We start from the raw sequence: 11798 nt of genomic DNA, 5'->3' as shown, positions 1-11798 counted from the left end.
TGTGATGAATTGTTTGATGATAAAATACAGTTAAGAGTAATATTGTGAAGTATTATTGCAATTTGAAATAATTGTTTTCTATTTTGATGTATAATAAAATGCAATTTATTCCTGTGATGGCTGCCATTACTCCAGTCTTCAGTGTCACATGATTCTTCAGAAATCATTCTGATATGCTGATTTGGTGCTCACGAAAATTTTCTCATCACAGGTGAAAATAAGATGCTTAAAATACAAGTAGTACTGAAAAGAAAGTTAAAACGAACAGCAGTTTTATGACATTTTGTAACATCATAAATATTTTTACCGTCACTTGATAAATTTAATGTGTAAAATAAAAAAGTAAAAAGTAATATCTTTAGGAAAATAAATCCTCTGGACCCCAATCTTTTGAACGGTACCTCATGTGTGTGTTTATTTTATAATACATGAACTCAAACATGCAAGTTTTTAAAGAAGACAGTAGAATTGAAATGGAATAGAGTAAAAACAGAAACTTGAATGTCTGAATGAAACTGAATGTTTGTTTGCATGTGTTGAAGTGATACTGTTGCCGTGGTTTCCAGGCCAAGCCTAGTGTAGATGATCAACTGCCAAGCAGGAGAGAGGTGCCCATTGTTTGAGGGATCCTCATATTGCGTCTTTCCCAGCATAGATGCAAATGTCTATTGTTTTATTTCACAGGCATGAATAAAAGAATGAGTTACCCACCTCCAGCACGCTTTGGTTATCTCTTGTATAACCAGCCCCAACACATGCCTTTTATTGCCTTTTTATGTTGATTTTCATGGTGATTTGAACCATTTTCTGTCTCCATCTCTCTTTCAGAATGCCAAGTCCTTGTCCTCTTCAGACAGCCTAGCGAAGGTGCAGGAGGTAGCAAGCTGGCTTTTGGAAATGAACCAGGATCTGCTGTCGGGGGGCAGCGGCAGCAGGGCGGCCCAGCAGCAGAGGCCCGGGGCAGGTAACAGCACCTCCGGCCGCACATCCCAGCCCCAGGCGGAGCACGTCAACCAGGTGCTGGAGGAGCAGGAGCAGGAGGATCAGGCGCAGAGGAGAGAACCGGGCGAGGAGGAAGAGGGCAGACCGGAAGGAGAGGAGGAGCCATGGCCTTCCGGAGGCGAACCGGTGGAGGAAGGACGGAGGAGCGAGGTGAACGGAGCCGAGAAGGGCGCCCAGTGGATGTGGGAGCAGGAGCAGCGCCGGCGGCGGAGACGGCATCGCGACGACGACGAGGAGAACGAGGAGGAGGAGAATAATAACGGCGGACGGGATGGGCAGGTCGGGGCGGGTCTTCGTTCAGAGGAAGACGACGACCGGCCGGAGGAAGAGGAGAATGGCGACGAGGAGGAAATGGACCAGGACAGCGATGAGTTTGAACATTCAGAAGACAGTGGGAGAGAGGAGGAGGAGGAGGCTGAAGAGGAGGAGGAAGGAGAGGATGGCCTCCACTCTCCCTCCCTCAGGACCAGTGTTTCGGACCCTAATGATAACACGGACCAGTCCTCTGGACGACAGCACCAAAGCTCACCCTCTGTCTTCAAGAATAAGGTAAGTGACTGAAAGTTCACTTTCTCAATTCGTCCTTAGTTCAAATGGAAATGTTCTTCTGATTAAGTCTAATGTAGTGAGAAGTATTTAATGCGGGCAGATGTTGATGGGATTGAGTCAGGGCTTCTTCAGTCATGGTGTTTGTTTCCCTCTACTGGTTGTTTTTGGCTTTGCATTAGATAAACAATCATCTTTTTGTGAGAATTGATTTTATGGAGTGATGAACTGTCATTCATAACCCGAACATCACATCCCTGACTAAATGAAGGATTATGCTTCAAACAAAGGTTGGTTTGCTGATGTCAAGTATGGGCTTGTATCGAATGTGCTCAGGCATTTCGGGATTAGCTTGATAGTTTTCATTTTAAAACTAAATAGTTTTTTTTGTTCTCACATTCTCTTGGGTGATGGAAGTTAAAGCAGGGATTCCCAATTTTATTTTTCAGCCGAACCCCTTTGATGTAAAAAATCTCAGTACCCCTGAGATTTTAATTTAATATTTCAAATGATTTAACATGTTCACAATTCTCTGATGTTAGTTAATGATCATATTGACATGCAGTTAACATATATTTAATCTTTCTTAAGTGTTTTGTTTTATTTTATTTTAAAATGATTTATTTACAGTATAAGGCTGCACAATTTAGTCAAAAAATTATATTGTGATTTATCTTGTCATATCGGAGGTTAAATCACAATATGAGAGAAACATTTAATCTCTTGTAGCTGCTGAAACGTCCTGGCAAAATTATAAATAATAATTATAAAATGAAGACAAATATTACTATTAGAATGCTACAATTTTACTTTATATTTACCAATAATATTTGAAGATAATAATAAGAATAATTTTAAATTACATGTGACAATACTAATGTCATAAATTCTTATTTTCAAATGCTAAACCTTGCGTGTAAATGAACAGCTCATCAGACTAAGTCGTGTTTGGATTACTACACTAAGCCATATTGTGATTTCAGTTTTATGTAGGCCTAGGTTAATTGTGCAGCCCTTTTTATTTTATTTTATTTGACTTTTTAAAATATTGATTTAGTTTTTCATCGACTCTCAAACCCTCTGCAGTTCCCTCACAAACCCCCAGTTTGGTAAACCCGGAGTTAAAGGAATGATTCAGCTAGAAATGAAAATCTTGTCATTTATTCCAGATATCATATGGGTCGGATTGGCTACTTATAGTGTTTTCTGTGGGAAAAGTCAGGGACTCGTCCACTTCTGAGGTTTTAAACAGCAAGCTGCCTGTTATTACTCGTCATTGACCTCCAAAGGAAAGCTTTTTGGACTATTTGACTAGACTGGTTGTTCCTACATGCTTAAAGTTTGAACATACTGTCAAATTCAACATCTGTATGGAGACGTGTTTTGATGTTTATGGGGTCAGATGCAAGTGACCTATAATTCCAGTCTGATTGGTTAAAAGGAACGTCTCTGACATAGAGACTGACTCTCCAGCCAATGGTTGTCATTCTGCAATCACCATAATTGATACATGTGTCTGTGGATCTGAGACGTCTGGGCTGTTTTTTGGGGGGTTTTTTTGGGTTGCAGTGTTTGATCACCAATTGTAAACCTCCAAGGCCATAAACATTTACTCCAGTAATGTGTGTATTTTGGCATGACATTTTATATACATAAGCAGTTTAATTCAAACGTTGTGGATTAGTCAGATGGAAACAAAATAGAGAGATTGGGTCTGTTTTTGAGCAAAGAGGAAATGCAAATGAGCGGAGATGGAGAAGAGCGAGGGGAGGGAATGCAAGAGCGTGCAGACCCTCCTCATCCTCATGATGTCGACACGCTTGTCATCGCACTGACAGAAGACGACCTGCAAATCCTTTCACCGTTTGTTTCTGTGACTGAGCGGAGTCTCTCTGAGCTGCCATGGGGAATCGCAGTATGAAGAAGGTCGCACTGTTACTGGTGAGTGAATCTCCAGAGAGCATCTTATCACATCTGTGTGTGGAGAGCGTCTCCTCCGCCTTGTGTTTTGGATGAGAACACTGTTTATCTGATTGAGGCAGTCACAGCAGGGCTGAAGTTCGCAGAACAGTGATGTCTGGAGTCTGCCTTTTCAAAAGGATGTCAATGTTTTGTCAGGTTTTTTTTAACAACATATTGGCTCAATCTAGTGCACTGCCTGTCTAGTAGTGATGGGGTCAAGATGGTCGACTAGCTGACCTTGCTAAGTATTAGATCGTAAACCGTAGTTTAGTAGTGGTGATTTAATTAGCCTATTGACAGTATGCTGTGCTTTAGCTGAAAGCACAGTGGATTTCAAACTGGTTTCTGGGCACACTAGGGGGCAGCAAGAGGGTGTTATGGGCTCCACAGAAATGTTTGGAGAGAAAATGTGGTAATTTAAAATTTTCATTTTAAATACTTATCAGAAATATTGAGATTAAGCAATTGATTTTATTTATTTATAGTTTATTATTGACAATCTTTAATGTCTTTAGTTAACTAATATTTCAATTTATATTTTCAGATTATAAAATGTAAATTTTTCAGATTATATTTTACCATTAAATAGTGTATAAAATAAATAAAAATAAAAATATTTAAATATAAAGAATTTAAGTACACTGCAAAAAAAATCCAACTTACCAGAATTAAAAGATGTAAACATATGTTATGAATTAACAGTTGATCATCACAGTGTAGATTAGATTGTTGAGCTGTATGTGAATCTCATTGCAATTGTTGGATATTTGCCTATCAGGGTAATGTTTGCCTGTAGTATACGAGCAAATATTGCTCATATGTAATGGGCTTTTAAAATCAAACAAAGGTGAAAGAACAAGGTTTGTAGCTTCTCTCATTGCATTGTTAAATGCTAAACAATCTTTTGTTGCCTTGACAAGAATAGTTAAATTCTCTTAAAAGCCTGTTGCTCATTAGAAGAACAAAAGGAATTTAATTAGTCAGATCTTTGAAAGGCTTTCTTTTTTTCTTTTTTTTTACTGTGTGTTTGTATTTGTTTGTATGCATGCATGTATGTATGGTATGTATGTATGTATATGTGTGTGTGTGTGTGTGTGTGTGTGTGTGTGTATGTATGTGTGTATATATATAGATACATTTTGTTTTTGTACATGTAAAATAAATGCGGCCTGAGTCACACTAGAACAAAAAAAGACGCTAAAGAGGTTTTGGTCACACTTTAGTTTAGGGTCCAACTCTCACTATTAATTGCGACTTTTGCCTCAAACTCCTAATTACTGCTTATTAGTAAGGTAGTTGTTAAGTTTAAGTATTGCGCTCTTGTCAAAACAACAAAAGACTGTTTAGCATTAAGGGATGTAGAATATGGTCGTACAGAATAAGGCATTAATATGTGCTTTATACGTACTAGTAAACAGTCAATATCCTAGTAATATGCATGCCAGTAAGCAACTAGTTAATAGTGAGAATTGGACCCTAAGCTAAAGTGTTAACGATATTTTTCTTCAAATGAATTTTTTCATGAAAAAAGCAGATGGATTTCGATATTTTCAAAATCAGTTTCAGGCCTCATTCATATGTGGAAATGAATCTGATCGGATGCGTGTATTTGCTTCTGCCATGTAAGCGGACAGATGTGATTTTCCCGTCAATGCAAGTCGTACGTCATTAAAAGAAAGCGATGGTGGCGAATGACGTCAACTGAGGTGGACATCAACTCAAGCGATAAAAACAGTCTTGTCTTTCCCCCCGCCTTAAGAGACAAATGTTTTGCTGATCTTTAAAGATGGTGCAGAAAGCAAAAGCTCGTATTATCATTTTGTCTGCGTCCATTGCAAATCGCTCCTTTTCGGCCTAGGTCAGTACGTCTACCTTGGGTTGTTTTGCCAACTGGGAAATGTAAATGCAGATATTGGAAAGGGGTCACTTTTAAAAAATGTAAGATGGTTGTCCAAAAACAAATCGGACATCCTCAACAAATTGGAATTGGGCATCAAGACCTGCAGTGTAAAGGTGGCCGTGTAGACTCAATGGTACTGAGCACATCTGTGGCTGTTGTCCTGTTCCCCTTGGCTAGATCAAGATTTCATTAATAACGTGAATAGGAATGCTGAAGCTTTGTAAATGAGGTCAATCTAAAATATTTTCCTTGAGGAAATGTGGTTTCAGTGTGTTTTATCTCTGTTTGGTAATTATGCATTCAGGGCTTTTCATAGTATGCTAATGTTGAGCTCTTGAAAATGCTGGGTAGAAGTAACTGGGTTTTAATGTCAAATTTGTATTCAAAAGCAATATCATGTAACTGATAGTGTTTGCGTTAAGTTCAGTAATGATTGAATTCCCTCATGCAGGACAACAGAAAAAAGAAGTGTACATTTGAAGCACTTTCTCATCTGACGTCAGTTCCTCAAGTCAGAGTCTTGACCTCAAGGTTGAATTTAGCAGGATAATGAATAAATGATCTTGGACAGCAGTTCCACATAAACAAACTTTTAATGGTAGGAGATGAAACCTGACCTCAAAAATGTCTTGCCTTGCTGTTTGGTTCCTGATTAGCTACATTTTCAAAGATCCCTTGTAGACAGCCCATTTAAAAGTGAGTTTTGTCACTCTGAAAGACTCAAGAATAGTAAAGACTTTTCATTTGTACTGTGTAAATTCATAGATGTTAGTTGTAAAAATAGATTCCAAGTAGATAATGACAATATCCACATTTAATTTCAACTGGATGGATGGATGGATGGATCGATAGTTTTGTTTGTAGTCTAGCCAAACATGATTTGTTTTGGTAGAAACATGTTAAGTTTTTTCTTTTCTTTTTTCTTTTTTTTAGTTCAGTGATAAAAACAGCTGTGAAAGCTTGTCTTTAACAAGTGACTTTGCATTTTGGAAATTGCTTAGCTGGTTAGAAAATGTTTCTGAGCACCTGTGTTGAAATGGCTGCCTTACTGGGCGCTTTAAAATGTTCGGCATTCCTTTTGACAAATGTAGAAAGGCTCCAAAATTAAACATTTTAATATGCCAGGGAATAAAGGTATTTATTTATTTATTTTTCAGTTTTTATTTATTTAGTTTTACTACTGAGCTTGTCACAGTGTTCACTCGGTCTCCTGTCTTGTGATTTTGTTTTTTTTATTTAATTTTTTATCATTTTTTCATACTCCCAGCTATCTGCTCAAAGTTTATGGACTTTTTGTGCTTATATTTAATAATAATCATGCAGCAATCTGGTGAGTGTTGTTGTTCCCTTGTGGTCATTGTTCATGGTTTATGTAAGGTGTAATTAGTTCAAGCCTTTTATGTGTTATGTGAACTGTGAGCCTCTTCAGATCGGTGCTGAACCCTAGCCATGGGTTTTATAGATTCAAACAGACTATTGAATCAGGCAATGGATAAACAATCTGAAAAATGAACAAGCTGGAAGTAAATACCCAAAAGGCATTCCTTAAATGAAGTCATTAATTAAACATGAACTGATTAGAAATATATATGTTCCCTTACCTCCCCACAAAAACTTTTCTTCCTCTCCTTTTCAAGAAGCTGGTATCATTGAGGATTCGAAGATTTTTCTGTGCATGTCCCAAGAGTAAATTGATGATTTTAAAGTTTGCAACACTTTTTAAATGGTAGATACAATTTAATTTCAGTATGGCTAAAACAAGCTGCTTTCACTCACATTTTCCCTTTAAAGGGATAGTTCACTTTGAAATAAAATTTTGGTATGTTTTAGCTTACCTCAAGGGCATCCAAGATGTAGGTGTCTTTTTTTCCGCTGTAGTTTCAATTTTGATATTTTTAGGTCAAACCGTTCTTGTCTGTCAGTCATATAATGCAGGTCGATGGTCACTGTCTCAAAGAGCATGCACAGAGTCCAAATTAAAACAATTCCCCATCGTCCAAATTAAACAATTCCCCATCGTAAGTACACATTGATGGCCCAAGACACGAAACAAGCGGTTTGTGTGAGAAAACGAACAGTATTTATATCGTTTTTACCTCTTGAACACAGCCACGTCCAAGTGATCTGAGAGCGCGGGCGGGTATAGATATATACACTAGATGTCGCATTGGCTACTGTTTCGCAGTAGCCAATGCGACTTCTAGTGTATATATTTATATGACTGACAGACAAGAACGGTTTGACCTAAAAATATCAAAATTGAAACTACTGCGGAAAAAAAGACACCTACATCTTGGATGCCCTTGAGGTAAGCTAAAACATAGCAAAATTTAATTTCAAAGTGAACTATCCCTTTAAAGCTATTGCCGTCTGAGACTAATTTAGGGAATTTTAACGACAGATGGTTAATTGGCTTTAAATCCTACTATTCTCTGAAGTTCTTGCAGTGTCATTTTAGGCCACAGTCCTGCAATGTAACTACTACGACAGCTGTCAGATGACAAACCAATAGAGTACAGCAACTGATGTGTGTTTGTGAGAGAAGGAGAGACATTCAGCTAAAAATGTTGATGTTAGCTTGTCTATTCAATGAGTTGTATAGACTGGCATGTAGAAATACACACTTGGCTAAAGGTGGTACGGTTGTTTGATGACTGTCCGCATCGGACAACCACATTAAGAGTGCCAAGTGTATTTAAACAGCCTGTGTGGGTTCACAGATGGCCTTCAAAAGAAGGGAAGATGAAATGGACATGTTGTGTCTGGTAAGTTGATGTTAAGCCGATGCTGTCGTCAAGTGGGGTAAGAGGTAGGCCTAATCGCTCTCTGATTTCAAAAAGAGATTGCGGCATCAAAAGCTGAACTTTTTGGTCTGGTCTTAGACTTGTGTTTAAAGAGACATGAAACACTTGCTGCCCTCTTGTATGTTCAAAACCGCTCAAGGGCTGTGTACAGGGGGTTTACGGTGTTATTTACACTTGAGAAGTCATGTTCGATTTACTGTATTTGCAGGCATTGCTGGATATTTCTACAGTCTTTGGGATTGTATTTTGGGGTTGTGAATTGGGAAGATGCAATTATTGTCAGCTTTGACATCAGAAATGGCCGGAAAATAAGCAGTTAGCTATAAAGACACCATAACATCAAAAGCGACCCCATTTACTTTCATTTTAAAGTCCCCCTGAGGTGAAAATGAAGCTTTTAATGTTGTTTAAATGGTTATGTGGTGTTTTTAAAATGCTTTAAAACAAACCATGTGCAAATTCAAGTCAACACCATTCTCTTTAAAACTGCAGTGAACCAAAGACAGTTTCAAAAACACGGTTTGAAATCGCTGGTGTTTCTGATGTCACAAACTACCTTGTAATCAATCACGTCAACGTGTGATCGTCAACGAGTGATTCTCTGAGCTGGTGTGAGTGAGTGGAGGCGGTGCTAATTTGCATATTCATAGAACCGTGTTTACTTTCAGGCAAGGGTGTAGAGTTGCATTCAAGCTATTTTAAGGAAAACACTTTTAAATGTCTTTTTGGTCATCAAAGATGAGTTTTAATAGATAAAATGATTGACTACAGGGGGACCGATAATACTGTACTTTTCCTGTCCTACTCTTCATAATATCCTGCTGTTATTGTCAAATATGCAAATCCTAATGTTTATTTGCATTTAAAACTTTTTTTTTTGTCATGTGCTTCATTTAGACTTCATATGAATGGTGTACTGCCTTTTGAGGGGAAAGTAGTTGAGTGTGGTAAACTGTTCCCTTTTAATATACACATTTGTTATATGATCATATAATTTAAAAGGGGACTGTCCCATTTTTCACCTATTTTTCCACCTCTTTTCACCTTTTATATTAGTTTATAGTGATGGTGAGCTTTGCCTTCAAATGCAGGGAATACAAAATTTTAATATAGTAATACAAATTGTTTTTTCATATTCTAAATATTAATCCTTTTTCTGGGATATTTTATGAAATATTAATAATGTGCAGGCAATTTTTTGAATGGTCATTTTTTATTTGAAATATTAATCTTTCACTATCTCCTGATACATCTTACCACTTGTCCTGACAGTTTTTCCCTTACCCTGTTTTGTTGTGGTTGTGTTTTTATTTATTTATTTATTTATTTAATTCAATTTTTTTATAAACTTTCTTCTAATATTAGTTAATAGAAACCATCCTGCAATATAGCTGTGCATTAGCATTGTCATTTCTCTTGAGGACAGCTTAAGTGAAAAGTGGCACATCTTACATAGTGTAGATTTCGGTTAGGTAGGTCAAGAAGCACTAACTCCCAATTTTCCCCTCATCCCCAGGTGAGAACAGGAAAGCACTGGCACTTTCCCGCTCTGGGATCATCTGACTGGCACCATCTGTCGGAGCCTGAAGCAGCTTCTTCACAGGAAGAGCGCTCTGAATGTTTCATATGCGCGTCTCATTATATATGCCCTTTCTTGGGACACAACACCACACAGTCATATGGCGTAGCTCTGTCTGAACCACTGTCTGCTCTTCTTGTTTTTGTAGTGTGAAACTAGGAGCGTGAGATCAAGCTCGTGTAGTGCTGCGAGTGTTGTGTCAGTACAATACGTATAGACTGGTGGTCCTTTATTCTTATTTTAACAGTGCAATAAAACGGCTTGTATATACTTCTTTCTTCTGTAGTAAGAAACCAGTTTGGGATGGTCATTTCGGTTGTTTTGTCTGTGCTGGTTTGGTGTCCATTTGTGCTATTTAAGTTTTTAAAATGTAAGCCTATTTACATATGCATCAGGTTGATTTCTTTGGCTTTTACATTGTGCTTCAGTTGGTTCAACATTTTGCAACATGAACTTTTCTGCTTTAGGATGGTGTTTCAAGGTGAAAATAGCTTGCTTAAAAACACATCTCAAGACCTGTGTGTTCTGTCCCGTTGAGTTATATCCCTTAAGGCTGATTTATACTTCTGAGTCGGACTTACGCCGGAGCCTCTACGCTGTAGGCTACGCGTTGGTTTTCATTTATACTTCCTCGTCAGCGTCAGCGTTGACGTGCAATTATACATGCAGAGGGAGCATGTGAAACCCGAGGGAGGGGTTCTAGCAGAACAATCACAGCGTGTGCGGTCCGAGTAGAATTGACGCGGTGTTACATTTTTGGAGAGGTGCAAGTTAGGGTACGCCGAAGGGTACCGCTGTGCTACACACAGCCTACGACATAGCTACGGCGTGAGTTCGACGCAGAAGTATAAATTGGGCTTTAGTCTAGCTGCTTGAAAGGAAAAACACGTCCTGTGTGAACACCTCCATTCCTCTCTGGGGTATTGAGTGCTGCCCTGGACTGAAAGTCAATGTGACAGCAACAGTGATGCAAATTACTTTGTGATGCCGTAACTGCCCACAAAATTAAAAATAATGCTTTTTTTTTTAGTAACCATGTTTGTGCATAATTATACTTATATAACAGTCAAGTCAAAAGTTTATATTTTTTGTTAGTTTAATAAAAACCCTCTACGACAGGGATGGGCAACTTCGGTCCTGGAGGGCCACTGTCCTACAGAGTTTAGCTTCAACCCTAATCAAACACACCTGAACAAGCTAATCAAGGTCCTCAGGATTACTAGAAAATTACAGGCAGGTGATTTTTTTTTTTTTCAGGGTTGGAGCTAAACTCTGTAGGACAGTGGCCCTCCAGGACCGAAGTTGCCCATCCCTGCTCTACGACATCAATATAACCTCAAGAGATGAATCACAACATGACTAAACCTTTTCAAGAAAGACAAAAAAATAACAATAATAATTATGTCATTTACTCACCCTCATGTTGTCACCAAACCTGTATGTATGACTAACTTATGTGAAACATGAAGATATCTGGAAAAATGTTGAGTAAAATCAAATCAAAGTGGATCGGACTGATCCACGGAGCACCAAAACACCTGAGATATTACCAAAGAGGAAAAGGTCAGGGGAATATAATTGGAAGAAGAATGGTTACGATCAGGTAAGAATTAGGACCCAGGGTAATACTGGAGCTGAAGCACTAGCTGTTAGTCATTTCCTGTGTTGCATAGTGTGTTTGTTATTTTGGGGGCGGAGCAATGAAGGGAGTGTTTGTTTGGGTGTCGATTTCAAATATCAACAGTTTCTCAGAAATCGCTTGCTGCACCTTTAATAAACAGCTTTTTTGTTATTTGAAATGCTTCATGGGCTGTATTGGTTAAAAAAAGCTATGGTACAGTATAAAACTAACTAAAAGTTATAATGTAGATTTTTGTGTAGTTCTGTTATATGAAACTCAAGTCATAAGTTATCATTGCATTGAGTTTCATTTCATGATCAGGAATGCTAACTGAGTGGATGTGATTGATTTGACAGCAGGGCTCATTAATTGAACCTGTTCCTG

At 38.1% G+C, this 11798-nt stretch overlaps 1 protein-coding gene across 1 annotated transcript in view; it reads left to right on the top strand.

Annotated features, from left to right (window-relative positions):
• The window catches only part of fbxw7 (F-box and WD repeat domain containing 7), a 165353-nt gene that overhangs the window by 69743 nt on the left and 83812 nt on the right, over positions 1-11798 (top strand). Inside the window, exon 3 of the mRNA XM_082164372.1 lies at positions 829-1551. Within this exon, the coding sequence (XP_082020498.1) occupies positions 898-1551 (654 nt within the window). The 5' untranslated portion in view covers positions 829-897. The remainder of the gene's footprint in view (positions 1-828; positions 1552-11798) is intronic.

Source organism: Leuciscus leuciscus (assembly GCF_965113295.1).
Source record: "Leuciscus leuciscus genome assembly, chromosome: 3".
Classification (NCBI taxonomy): domain Eukaryota; kingdom Metazoa; phylum Chordata; class Actinopteri; order Cypriniformes; family Leuciscidae; genus Leuciscus; species Leuciscus leuciscus.
This window is presented reverse-complemented; position numbering and strand designations above follow the sequence as displayed.